The 14408-nt window shown below is 45.5% G+C and overlaps 1 protein-coding gene across 1 annotated transcript in view; it reads left to right on the forward strand.

Annotated features, from left to right (window-relative positions):
* Window positions 1-14408, forward strand: part of trip4 (thyroid hormone receptor interactor 4) — a 47381-nt gene that overhangs the window by 4480 nt on the left and 28493 nt on the right. Inside the window, exons 9-11 of the mRNA XM_048262707.1 lie at window positions 685-884; window positions 1423-1547; window positions 1990-2081. Coding sequence (XP_048118664.1) covers window positions 685-884; window positions 1423-1547; window positions 1990-2081 — 417 coding nt within the window. The remainder of the gene's footprint in view (window positions 1-684; window positions 885-1422; window positions 1548-1989; window positions 2082-14408) is intronic.

Genomic DNA, 14408 nt, shown 5'->3' on the forward strand with positions numbered 1-14408 from the left:
GTTTTCTAGTTGAGTCTACTTCTCCATGTTTAATTTCAGTTTTTTTTGCATCCATTGCAAGTACATCCATCTCTGTTTATTATTTCATAATAATAAATACCAGATCATTTCTTCATACTCAGTATGGAGCTTGAGACACACAATAGCCATGTGATGTGGGCTAGAATACAGCCTGCTTTTGATGGTGGTTTAGTTTGAGTTTGGAAAACAAACTCACTGAAAATGCATTCTGTGTCAAAAACCATGGGAGTCTGAACCAGAAAAGGTCAGCTCAGTGTTGGGGACCGCATGAAATTACTTTTGTACCTTGGACACTAATAATGCCATTGTTACACTCGCCTCCCGGTTGGGGAAAGTGGGGATTGTAATTAGGGCCAATCCATTCATCTGTCATTGAGTCTGCTCTCACACAACTAAAAAAGTATGTCTGTAGGTACAGTACTTGACATTTTTATACAAGGCCGAGGGTCACTAAATATCATTCATCCTACATGATCGTCCAGATTTGGCTCTGAATGCAGATGCTGGAATTTGGTTTCATTTGTCAATACTGTGCGATCGGGCCAAGGGTCTGCAGTAGCCTGTCTTCTTGTTATGTCTTAAAATCACACTGTGACAATATTATTCTTCTAAATATGTTATTATTCTAACAGTATTTTGTTTGTGCGCATGTGTGGGTGTCAGTGGGTGGACGTGAGTGTTGGCGAGAGCTTGCGTCTGCCCCAGCAGGGTAATGTCTCCGGGGGGAAGCTGGCCCAGGTCCAGGCCCAGGTGCGCTCCAGGCTGCGGCTGCAGGACAAGGAGCTCCAGGAGATGGCCGACGGAGGCTGGTGCCTCAGCATGCATCAGCCCTGGGCCACGCTGCTCGTCAAGGGCCTCAAGAGGTACAGCAGCTCCCACCCAAGAACTGACTCACTCGAAGGGTCGGACCTTCATTTGACAAAGCTCCGCATATACTCCAGAGGACATGTCTTAAAGCAGCTATAGAAATATAGCTATATTATTTACGACATATTATTTTATTAGACATTTCAAGAGAACACACAGAAGTTTAAGATGATGGATATGGCTATACTATTTCATTTGAAACATTTCCATACGTAGGAGGAATGGCTTCTATGTTAATATTGCACATGCTATAGGACTATATGTTATTTCTATAGACAGATGAAAAGCAATGAAGCTACTTCTGCACACATTTACATATGTAGGACATGATGATACAGAGAGTAGGAAATCCAGGTTGCCCTGAACCGAGAAAAAAAAATCCCCACTGATTTTTGATTTTTTTTTTTCAAAGATATTAGCAGACACATGAACATTTGTGTGTGGGTAATGCGTGTGCGTGTCGCGTGTCGCGTGTCTTGGCGTCTTGGCGTCGCAGCGTCTTGGCGTGTCGGCGTGTGTCGCGTGTGTGCGCAGAGTGGAGGGCCGCTCGTGGTATTCTTCCCATCGAGGCCGTTTGTGGATTGCTGCTGCTGCCAAGCGGCCCACGCCTCAAGAGGTCGCCCAGGTGGAGGCTATGTACCGTCAGATCTACAAAAAAGGTATTGGACCTCTCAATGGAGTTAGTGTATCACGGACCAACACAAATCGTCAGACAAAGACTCTGGGTTCCCACACAGCACAAGACCTGATTAAATCCATGCTTTACACTCTGACTTTGGGTAGCAGCCATTTGCAAGATTCTTAATGACAAATGTTATTTTGGCTGATGCTCCATGACCGTTCTTTAAATCAGTCCGCCGTGAGAGGGCGCATATTTTTATGGTATTAATTATCTTTAAATTGAAACATACTTAGGAATGAGGCCATTGCGCTTAGCGGTGCCCTTTTATTTAGTTCCGAGTGGATCCATAAAGACGGGGTGGGATAATTGTTCTGGAATGTTCTTTTGTTTGCCCTTTTCCCCATTTAGTTCCGAGTGGATCCATAAAGACGGGGTGGGATAATTGTTCTGGAATGTTCTTTTGTTTGGCGCCTCCGCAGCCCCCCGGTTCCCCCAGGAGTACCCGACCGGTTGCCTGCTGGGCTGTGTGCACATGACCGACTGCCTCTCCCAGGACCAGTTCAGAGAGCAGGTCAGTCACCTCCTGTCCCCCGAGCACAAATCTCTCCCCTTTTTCCCCCTCTTTTCATTCTCTGTCATTCATGCGTTTACTCCCACACACACACACACACACACACACACACACACACACACACACACACACACACACACACACACACACTCCCACACACACACACACACACACACACACACACACCACACACACACACTCACACACACACACACACACACACACACTCCCACACACACACACAGCCACACACACACTGCCCCTCCTCCCTCCCCTCTCCCCACTCTTCCCCGAACTCTCTCATTCTTTCTCGCTTCTTTCTCTCCTCTCCTTTTATGACCTTTTATTCATTCGCGCTCTTTCACTGTGAATGTCTCTCTCTTTTTTTTTTTTTTTTCTGCGGGTGACTCACCCCCGGCGCCCCGGAGACACTTGGTAAACACGAGACTACCTCTTAAGCTCACTAGGTGACAAACCAAGTGCTCTGTAGTTTGCCAAATTGCTGTTGTGCTCATAACCCTAAGCCTCAGCTAATACCGTTAAGGTTAGTGTTGTGTTGACTGTTGACATACCAACACACACATTCATTTCCTTGCACTTGGACAGTGGTGTATCCCCCAGTTACTATGACTCAAGATATGTGTGGCCTCTTTTTATTTACTCCAACTGGAGTTACATAGCCCTTGGTTAGAGCATAGCCCACTGGCAAATTGGGAAACCTTGTTAACAAGGCCAAAGAAGTAGAAATATGTCTGCTTGTGTCATGGTGGTGTAGTTTTAGATGCTAGTGAAACAGCATTCCTATTTTTTTCCAGTCTGCACTGCTTCAGGGGCACCGGCATTCCGTGAGTGCCAGCTGCTGAAAAGACCTGCACTCTCCATAACTCCTCTAATGTCTTGTAAATGAGGCATTTTAACTGTCAGAGGCTTCTGTCGGTGCTCGAAATGATTTTGACAGTCTCTTTTTTACAGCTACCACAGACACTAGTTGAGAGGGGGTGGGGGGGTTCAGACGTGTCTGCTTCACTGAGCTTTTGAGGGTCTGGGTTGTCACTGGTTGTGAACAGGAAATTTGTCTTTGTTTCACTAGTATGATTGACAGATAGAGACTTTCCCTTTGGGGTGTGTTTTGAACAGTGGAGTCTGCTGGCAGCTCGTCTCTGGCTGCATTGCGCCTTCCCACCACCAGATGGCAGAGTGCACCATCTTCCTCCCAGCCCCGAGCAGCCATCTTTGATTCTGCCATCACACTAACATGTCGTCTTGAAACATGCCCACAGGAGACCCTGATAATTGCCTCTCACGCCGAGGCAGTCACTCGTGCATCAGCTACAGTCTCCATGTTTGCTGTCAGCACAGACCTCCTGCCAGCCCTCCTTCCTCCTGCATCTTTTCTGGTTTTTTATTCCCCCCGTGCTTTTCCTTGTGTTTATTTTGTCCTTTCCGCACGTCTTTAAGAGGCTTGTTTTTGTGTCGGCGGAGGTGAGCCAAGGGCAAGGCGACGTGACGCCCGCACCGGCTCCTTGATTAATTATAAATCAGTGGAGTCCTCCGCAGCTTGGTGCGGCCCTTTAATCTCTAGCCTTTCATCCCGGTTAAATGTCGAGTAGCCCCCACCACCAAAAACCACCACCCACCCCACCCCACCCCACCCCACCCCATCTCACAGCACAGCAGTGCAGTGCAGAGCACCACCACCGGTTCCATGCAGCCCAGTGTTTCTGATAGACCCCCAGACAGCAGCCTGGGCAGAGGAGCCATCGTGTTCATTTTCATGTTACATCTGCTCCCTCTTACTGCGAGATGAGACTAGCGGAGCGCTCAGCTCGGTGCTGCACGGCTAGATGGGCCACTTTTGTCAGCCAACAGATGGCTCGTAACAGGGAGCAGGCATGAGAGAGAAAAGGAGAGTGAGTGAGAGAGAGAGAGAGAAAAGGAGAGTGAGTGAGAGTGAGAGAGAGAGAGCTCCGAGGAGATCCTGTCTATTATGTGGCCAATCTGTGAAATGGTCATCGCCTTCACTCTCACTTTGTCATTTTGCGGCAGTGCTTTTTTTTGTGTGTGTGGTTCATTTCTTCTGCATCTTGATAGGTGCTTTATCTGTAAGGGTGTTTGTGATGATGAGAAATGGTAAATGATTGTCACCCAGCTGTGTTTAACAGCAAGGTCTTTCTCACACACGCACACACAGAAACACACACACACACACACACACACTTCTAGTATCGTGCTCAGTTTGTTATGGTTCAGAAATGTGATGAAGACTGTGTAAACATCCTTTCATGCTACTGCCACTCTTTCTCACTCATTTTTTCTCTCTCCTTTTTTCAAACCCCCTCTCCCTTCCTCTTTCTACCTTTCTTTTTCTCACTTGTTCACATTAGCCCTAATGAGATATTGACATAGGTGCTAGTGTCTGAATTATACTCAGTTTTTTCCCGCTGATGGATAAATAGGCTTTGATTTAAATGTAATTGTTCCGCTCGTCGTTAGATTGCCTTTAAGTGTTGAGTCTGTGGGAGGGAGATGTGATGACAGCTTTGAGGACTCCTTCCATCCTCCCCTTCACTTTGTAATGCATTTATGCATTCTCACTGAAGCATTCAGATAAAGACTGTGGTTTATGGTGGGGTGAGGTTAATGGCACCACCATGCATTTTGACTGAATAAACAACCAGATGACACCACTACGACCTGAATTTTCCACACAGAAATCAAAGGGCTAACATATTTGTTTTAATCAAGGTATTTTTTTTCATTGTAGCTTTAACGTCAGTTGTTATTTGTAAGTTGCTTTGAATAAAATTGTCAGCTAAATCCATTTATAAAATGCATAAAATGTAGTTGGATTCATGTAGTTGATGTTCTATTGGGGGGAAAAAAAACGTGTTAGGTGTCCCAGAGTAGTAAGTAATAAAGCCGAAAAAGAGGAGGCTGTGGTTTCATGCCTTTAGAGAGGCTGTGCCAGTGGAATCTGTGTGGAGCCCCTCTAGTTTGCCTGCCTCTGCCTCAGCCTCACTCTGTTCCCAGTGGCCATTATCCCCGCGCCATTCTCCCCTCTGATCCCCTTGCTGGGGTCATAAAATGTGTGTGTGGAGAAGCGGGGGTCTGGGTGAGCCCCCTCCCCCCTTCCCTCGGTTGCCTTCCCTTCTCTTCTCTCTGCCCTCCCCAGCAGCCCCTTTCATCATGTGTTTGAGTTCTCAGCACCAGGGGTGAACCATAAATCCAGGCTGAGACAGAAGAGAGAGAGAGGGAGGGAGGCAGGGAGGGAGGGAGGGGAATGAGAGAAGGAGAGAGAGAGGGAGAGACGAGAGAGCTCTGTGACTTAACTGCCTGCTGCATGCCGTTGTTCACCTTTGTCTTCTGCTCAACCACCCACTCAAAGAGATTTTGCTCGCTGGCGCTGGGAAGCAGCAGTGCTTCAAGCCAGCCGATGGGGGAGGGAATGTGTATGTGTGAGACAGAGGCTGAAAATGCTCTCTCTCTCTCTCTCTCTCTTTTTCTCTCTCTCTCTCTCTCTCACCTTTTCTCTGTGTCTCTCACTCTTACCACCCAGAGACAGACAGACACACACACACACACATACATGTGTACACACACACACACACATACATGTACACACACACACACACAGGCTGATAGTGGGCAGAAAGGAGCAGAAGCAATGCACTAGCCGTCTGTTTGTTTGGAGGGAATTGTAATAGTGTTGCTGCATGTATTAAAGCCTGTTTGCTGGCGTATTGACCCAACCCCTCCCTGCCTCCACCGGATTATCCCCTACCCCCCGCCTGTCATTGCTCCTCCATCCTCCTCTCCCCCGCGTTCCGTCCACTCAGGAATGAAGACCGAGAGCCTACCTGCCACAAAGACTTCTGGGAGTCGCCCCTGAGCTGCTCACAGATGCTAAATCTGGGCTATTAGCTCTTTCAGTGATTCAAGATTCTCTCAATAAAAATGTAGTGTAGACTTAGGCTTAGATTAGTTTGGGCTTAGTTCTTGTCCAAGAAGAAGCCAGTCGTCCTGTTGTGTTTCATAGTCATTCAAATGGCATGCCCAGTGGATGGGAAATATGGGGAGGGAAATCTCTTTGAAACAATCAATGCAAATTGACACCACCACAAGGCAGTATCACACTGACTCTCTGCCGAGTGCCTATCTTAGCACTAAACAGAAAATAATCCCAATACGCAGCTGTAGATGATGTCTGTTTACAGATTCCTTTTTTTCTCAGATGAGTAAGTCACAAAGAAGACAACAGATGGCAGGAATGAATGATCTTTGGGAAAGCAATAGGTCATATGTAATCCAAATGGTTATCTCTTAAACCCTTTAAGAACAATGGGTGCAAGACTAAAGGTGCACAGTCGGAATGGAGGCCAGACCGTCTTCCTTCAGGAAAGAGCTTATTGTTTGGTAGTGCCCAGCCAGTGCAATGGCAAAAACATTTTTCTTGTCACTTTATTTAGAAAAGGTGTGTCTGTGCACTGCCATAGTCTTTCTTTTTGAGAAGGTGAAGTGCCTCATTATTATGATGTTACATTAGAACATATTGGTGGCTATGGCTTTCTTTTAAGGACACATAGTGTGCTGGATAAAGCCTTAGTGAGGACATAAAGGGGAAGGCCATTCCTCCTTGAGTGCAGCTGAATGTGGTATTGATCTGTATTGACTAATCAAAGGCAGGTAGTCAGCTCAGACAGTCATTATGTCAGTACCACACACTTATTCCACTGCTTCCCCCTAGCCTTATAGGACAGCCACAAGGGACTCCAGGCTTGTGTGTGTGTGTGTGTGTGTCTGTGTGTGTGTGTCCTTAGTCTACCACCAGGCAGCCATCTCACTGGAAATTGAGAATCAGTCAATTTTTCTCCACAGCCCTGTTTGCTAGGGGGGAGTCTGGGGAGTTACTTGTCAGCAAAGACACAGAGGCTGTCATGTCCTGGAGTCGTCCTACTAATGGCCCAGTGTAGAGCATGACTAATGGGGAGGCTGGCTTCAGATGATGCAACATTATTTATTTCTGAAAAACATTAAAAATACATGTTCAAGTACATGTGCTATGTAAAATGCTCTTCCTATTGACTGGTACATTGACGGACCATACACAGTCATATAATGTAATAGGCTTATAATACGATAAGATGTAGATAAATAGTTTGCTGATAGATTGATGAGCAAGTAGACTGTTTGATTGGTTAATGAATTGTGTGGTGCATACATTTTGAGTGAGAGAGTAATTATGTAGATGTATTTAGGTAGGCAGGTATAGTGAAAAATAAAAATGTAAATATATGTCAAGTATACATACATAATTAGGATAAGCTCACATATCATATGATGGGCTTTTGGTTAATTGTAGTTTGGTAATGGTAACTGTTTGCTTTTAACCTAACTGCGTGGAGCAGCTTAGAATGTACTTCATTCCCTGTTGGTTTTCTTTTCATCCAATGGTGCTGTACAGAATGGGAATGTAACATAGGCTCTGAACAACCATAGGCTGGCAAGCTGTATTGCTTCCTTGTTAGCTGATGCCTGTGTCTCCTTATGTGGTAATGTGATATTTATTTGCTGAGGAGCTTTTTCCACAGGGAGCGAGGTATAAGAGTGGCGAGGCTGCAGTCTCACCAGAGGAAGGCGATATTATTTTTCCTGAGCTCTCGCTACATTTCTCTTTCTGTCTCTTTCTCTCTCCGTCTCTGTTGCTGTACACCCCCTCCCTCTCTCTCGGTATGTCATTTTTTTTTCTTGCCGCTGCCTCTCTATCTTGCTCTTTCCTCTCCCCCCACTCTGCCCCAGACATTGTTTGTTGGCGCTGTCAGGCTGCTGGAAGCTTGTGGTTATGTGGTATATATGTGAAGAATTCAGCCTGCTCAGGAGCACCCCAGGCGTCATTCTCTATCTCTCTCTCTCTCTCTCTCCCGCTCTCTCTCTCTCGCCTGCGGAGGACAGAAGGACGAGGTCAATGGGGCTTTTGAAAGCGCCTGTCCTTGTATGTTCACCACGAGTAAATGTGTGTGTCATATCTTTTAAGCTTGTCTCTGCTTCCATTGGTGGTGTCAGGTGTTGTTCCTGTGCAACAGTCAGTCAAGAATGGCAGCGGTGGATCCTGGAAGAGCTCCTCTCAGCCTCCTGAAATAGTTTCTTTTGTATTATTTTGTGAGATGCAAAGCTCCAACGGTACCTAAGCACCTCTTCATATGACAAGATTTCATTACCGATATGGGCTCTGCTGTGGAGGTCAATGGTGGCCCATACTGTAGAAGTGTCTGGTAAAAAATTTTCACACATCGATAGTCCACAAGTCTAGGAAACCACTCAACAATTTTGGAGTGTGTCCATAAACTCCTCTAACAACCTCTGGACCAAAACTGACAGTTATTTTTTTATTGCAGTGTAGCTATAAAAACGTTGCCAGGGTTTTCAGATTCTCTTTCTCAAGATGAACTTTACACATGCTGCAATTTATGTAGAATTTTTATTTTTGTTTTCCATACCTTAAATCAAGTGTCTTACATACTAAATGGCTCTAATCCATTGTAAACACATTAATGTGCTGAGCACTTTTTTCTTCGCATGAAACGGTATTTCAAGGAGAACATAAATGTTGTCTCAAGGTGGTCAATGTATAATATTTGTAATTTGCAAGGAGGCTAAATGAGCTGATTATCAATCATTGTATTCTCTCACACGTATTGCAACACATAACATGTACTTTATATGACCACCGCATGGTGTGGCCATCCTTTATTTGAGGAAAATAAAGTGTGTCTTGCTATTAAGTCCCATTTTTAAAATGGATATAAAAAAATGTTCTGGTTAACCTAATATACATGACCTTGTTGAAGTTAGTTTGCCCGTTTGCTACAAAGTACCCTACGGTAGCTAGCCAGCTGGTAGACTAGCCACATGGGTTGACTTTGGCATGTTCTCATTTTGTTTAACCCTGTCATGTTCAGTTGTGTGAAACAAGGTGGCTCAATAATAATGGCAGCTTCAGCTAGCAGCTTCATGCAAGACTGGCTATCTGTCGGCCAGCGAGTGAAATGACTTCATACTTACCACTCCAAGCAGATTGGGGCCAGTGTATCACTATGTTTGTCTACCTCTACTAATTACAGGACAGCCATGCTTTTTTGGAGTCTGACACTCTGGAAATTGATTGATGGTCCTTGGTTTAAAAAGGATGTTCCAATTTCTCCATGAATAAACCTACACTTTAACTGTTATTATTTTAGCCACATAAATAGGATTTAAGTGATTATAAATACTGTTCCTGACGTTGTGGGGCTTGTGTCTTTGGGCATTAATTAAGGAGTTTTTTTTGCAGTGCCTCACTGTTTTTGTTGAAGTTTAGGTTTAGCAGTGGTAAACCAAACGCATTCACAAAGTGAATAGAGCCTGGTCACTCACGATTGCAAAACCTTCACTGGCATGGTGAGGGGTGTAGACATAGCGTTAACTTTGAAATCTTTGGTCCAGCCTAACCAATCACATTGATCAAGGATTCCTGACATCCTACTTTGCCTAAACTTCACAAACTGACAATAAACAGCATCGGCAGTCAGGAAACAATGCATGTGAGCCTACCTTTGCTGTGCATAAAAGTACACATTCTTTCAACTGCATTTTTTGACGTTTGCAGGCGTTGCTACTACCATTTACCACAGCCACTTTTGATTTCCAAACTATAGGGTCATCCCCTCTCACCGCTGATTGGGCAGGTTATCTGCTTGCCCGACAGAAACAATGATGTTCCAGATTAGTACTGTATCTCCCTGAAAGGAGATCTAGGAGGGCATGTCCAGGCTAGTGAGACTGGGCCAGATGTACTAACGCTTTTGTGCCCACTTCAGGCGTATTTGTTTCGCAATGTGCGTGTAAAATCATTGCGAGGTATGTACAAACAGGCCGCAATGATGTAAAAGTGCCTAATTGCGTGTGTTTTTCATGTCATGCATACAGTATGCATTCATGGGAAGATCCAGGGGAAAGTGGGAGTTTAGCGTAAAAAGATGGGAGGGGGAGCGTAAAAAGCGCCTAATTATGTATTCCGCGGTATGCACAAAGACTGCTCCTGAAAGCGCACGTCTATTCTGCGCCTAAACACTTCCGCCTTGTAAAAGCAGGTGTTAATCCAAATTGCAGTTCAATGCTAGCCTAGACATCTAGACGCACCCTAGCGGCGGCAAATTAATTTGCTCAGCCTGTACGTCTAGTATCAAACCATAGGGATTTTTATTGGCTGACGCCGTGGACGTCTTAAGGCGGGCTTTACAGGATAACGACAGTCCTGCAACGGTGAACAACAAGGAAGGTGGCTATGGCGAACGAAGAGCTGTTGTTTGAATCGGCCTTGGCGTCAACTTTGGAGGAGTTGGACTTGTGCTTTTCTGTGAAAGTTGAGCAACACAATGCACTTAAGTCATTCCTTTCGAAGAAGGATGTATTTGCCGTTTTGCCGACCGGATACGGATATGGTCGTAGCGCTGGCCTATTGCATGTCTAGGCAGTTTGAAAGACAATTCTCTGCCCGCCCCTTGGATTAAGCGAGGTGAATGGTTCGATTCCAGACTATACATTTCAATGATATAGGATGGCCCGCCAGGCTAGTTCAATGAGTCAATAAGAGAACCTTTCAAAGACAACAGAATCGCTCAAAGAGCACCAGTTTTGTGTACTATCAAAAGCAACCTTAACTTTCGTTGGCCTTTCGAATGTCTTACTTTCACTTTCACGTCATTCACTTAAACTTTCCTACTTGCTAGATTTGACCAATTTTCCATAGCCTATACGTGCAGTAGTTTGAGTTAAACTACTGATCTTCGTTATCTCCCTGCTTGTTGACATCTTATCAGAGGGCAGCCGTGGCCTACTGGTTAGCGCTTCGGACTTGTAACCGGAGGGTTGCCGGTTCGAACCCCGACCAGTAAGTGCCCTTGCGCAAGGCACTTAACCCCCTCACTGCTCCCCGAGCGCCGCTGTTGTTGCAGGCAGCTCACTGCGCCGGGATTAGTGTGTGCTTCACTTCACTGTGTGCTGAGTGTGTTTCACTAATTCACTGATTGGGATAAATGCACAGACCAAATTTCCCTCACGGGATCAAAAGAGTATATATACTTATCATGTATGATATTATTTCATGATCGCTAAACGTTTGATTCTTTATTAATGTTGCCATCAGTTAACTTCATTCAACTGCGTTTGTATGTAGGCTCTGCCGTTCAGTTGTGGACGTTCGTAAATTGCATTTAAAGGCGGTGAAAGGCAGAGAAAGACGCAGTTTACACTAGTTTGATAAATACGACGGAAACTTGGGTCTGACAGCATTCGCAATCTGCGGTTTGTCCATGACGCTGATAACGCTACATTCGCAAATGTACGTACATCTGGCCCTCTGTGTTTTTTAGACAGAACCTGTAGCAACACTGGCTTGTTGTTAGCATTCTAACTTTAGAATATACTGTATCTGGGCAACACAATATATAGGCATTTTTGTAATTACATCAAAATAGCTATTTATTCACATTTGGCTGCTATTTCTAATTAACTTCTGATTGTTTTCCAAAAAAAAATATTTTGTATGACGAAACAAAAGCATTCCAAACCATCAGTGTAGCTGGTTCAAGCTCTAGCCACCAGTTTAGGAACACCTCCGTGAGGGGTATTCTGTCTCCGAGGTGAGCTGAATTTCTTGTGACTTTCCATGCCAATTATATTCCTGTGCTTTCACACTTCACACAAAGACAACAGGAGAAAGCCCTAGACACCTAGATGTTGGCAAGTCAAAGATCCCCCCTGGAAACATACAGTGTACTGTTGAACTAGCTGGTTGGTTACACCGCTGTTCATTGAGCTCCACTGGCTACCCTTAGCTGCTTGCATCAAATTCAAGTCACAAATGCTTGCCTACAAAGTGATTGTTGGCTCTCCTCCACTTACTTAACTACTCTCATCAAAGCTTATGTTACCCCTCGACTGCTGCGTTTCTCCAACGAATGTCGTCTGGCACTGCAGCCCTTACACGCTTGGCAATCCAGACTATTTTCTTTTGTTGTTCCTCATTAGTGAGCAAGCTACCAAGTGTTACCAGAACAGGGGCTTCCCTCTCTATCTTCAAGAAGACCTAACTCTTCCAGGAGTACATCCTCTTATTACACATCTAACAACCCAACAGACCTAGCATGCTTCCTTTCTTCCCTCCTACTTCCTTCTGCCTCCTCTCCTACCAAATACTTCAACTTTTGCACTCTCATTCTCGGGTAGTAGTATTTATTGTAATAGTATTTATTGTTACCTAAGGTCTCCTTTGCAATGTAGCTTGAACGGCACTCCTCATTTTGTAAGTCGATTTGGATAAAAGCATCTGCTAGATGAATAAATGGAAATGGAAATGGCCTGCCATCCAAGTGCCTGTCAGTCCATAACAAGCAGTGGAAAGGCTGTTCTGGGTGCCATGTTTTGCCTGGCCCCTCATCCCCTCTGGAACACATGGAGCTCCACATCCTGTTAGCTCCATCGCCGAACATCCTGCCTGAAGCCAGGGATGTTGACTCCTGTCGGTGTGTGTGTGTGTGGTGGACTCCTGCCCAGCTGTGTTGTTTGGCTGGCGAGCACAGTCAGGAGCTGTCTTCCAGGGGCCAAGAGAATGGTTCACCTTGTCAATCGAGTGACAGTGCAGCTGCCGCCCCCCTCCACAGGCATTTGCCCTCCAGACAGCACAGGGGTGGGGGAGGGGAACTGGGGAGGGGTCCTTCATGCTGTTGGCGAGGCGGTTTACTAAGTGCCTTGTTTTATTTTCTCCCTGTAGCATACGTGGAAGGGACAGGGATCTGGTTAGCGTACTTCTGCGTTTGTTTGTGATGTTTTGTACAGATGTGTTATTTATTTTGATGGGAATGTGCATGAGTCATAGTGATAACTCATATTACATTATTAATGTAAAACTTTCAGGGGAAAAAATCCACTCTACACCTAAATATTTGCTGTTCAGGGTTGCTTTATTAAAGAAGAGCATTTGTTTGCAGCTATTTTGCATCATATTGGCAAACTTATGTGGAGAGTTCATGAACTATTGTTAGATAAGAAATATTTCACTATATCAGATCCATCTTGGAAATGGTTAACCTAAACTAAAACATAAACTTCCTTGTATCCTTGTATCCTTATTTATAGTGGTCAGGGTGAAATAGTTAGTTATTTGTCCTTACATAGGAAATAATAAACAATGAGGTTCTGCATTTGGTAGAAGGTTGTTTGAGAATGTATGTATACGTGCGTTTACTCTCTCTGGCAGAATCTGAGGTAAACGAGAAGGTGGCAGAACCCAATTTATTTGTTGTGAAGGAGAGTGTCTTCACTGCCGCATTTCCAGCCGAGGATATGGACTCTGTTATATTGCCTGTGGTGGCTCATAAATAAGATGGAGACACCAGTGTGCTTTCTTGCTGATGGATAAACTCATCCAGTCCCACATAAGCCAGGCTGGGGGGCCATTTGGGGAGATTACGCTGAAGAGCGAGCATTTGTTGAGGGGTATTGGCTGCCCAAACGGCATCTGTGTACCTTCCCTGGCTTGTTTTGCTTTGGCTTTTTTGTCGTAATATTTTCCAGTCGATCTTATCCTCCTACTGGCAGCCTAATAAATTGGCAGAGATATTGCGCTGCATTCTGCTGTCTAAGCCTGTTCCCTCTCCATCATCCCGACGAGCTATATCACGGTGTGAAGAACCTCCCCTATAAAAATGTCAGGTGCTGCCGGCTTTCGGAAAATGAGAGTGGCTTGTGAGCAAGTGTTCCCAGAGAGAGCAGCCTGCAGAGAAGAGAGGTGAGGAGAGGAGTGGGTAGATGAGAGAAGGTGAGGAGAGGAACGGCAGCCGCATCTATTTTCTGGCCAGTGGCTGTGGCGTGTGGGAGCTGCCCCTCTTGTTTTTTATTTCCCTCAGGGGCGGCCTGGGCTTCTGTCCTGCACCGGGTCTCAAGGGTGGCTAATGAGGTGACAAGGGGTAAGGAGGGGGTGGAAGATTGTGTGTGTGTGTGCGTGTGTGTGTGTGTGTGTGTAGAGGGAGTGGTTTTAGTTTGTGTTTGTGAGCGAGGCAGAGAGAGAGAGAGGATATGAGACCCTCAACCTCCAGCTGCTCACCTCATCTAGTGCATGGCTTTGTCTGAGCCCCGGGCGGTTCACAGGGGGGCAGCGGCATCCAGCTGTGTAGAATGACCCCAGATGGCCGCCTGTGTTCCAGAGCCACAATCAAAGCAAATCCTGCACCCCAAGAGCCGGGGAGCGTTGCGTAAACACTGCTCACAGTTTGTCCCGGGGTGTCAGCCAGG

The sequence above is a fragment of the Alosa alosa genome, chromosome 14 (assembly GCF_017589495.1).
Source record: "Alosa alosa isolate M-15738 ecotype Scorff River chromosome 14, AALO_Geno_1.1, whole genome shotgun sequence".
Classification (NCBI taxonomy): Eukaryota; Metazoa; Chordata; class Actinopteri; order Clupeiformes; family Clupeidae; genus Alosa; species Alosa alosa.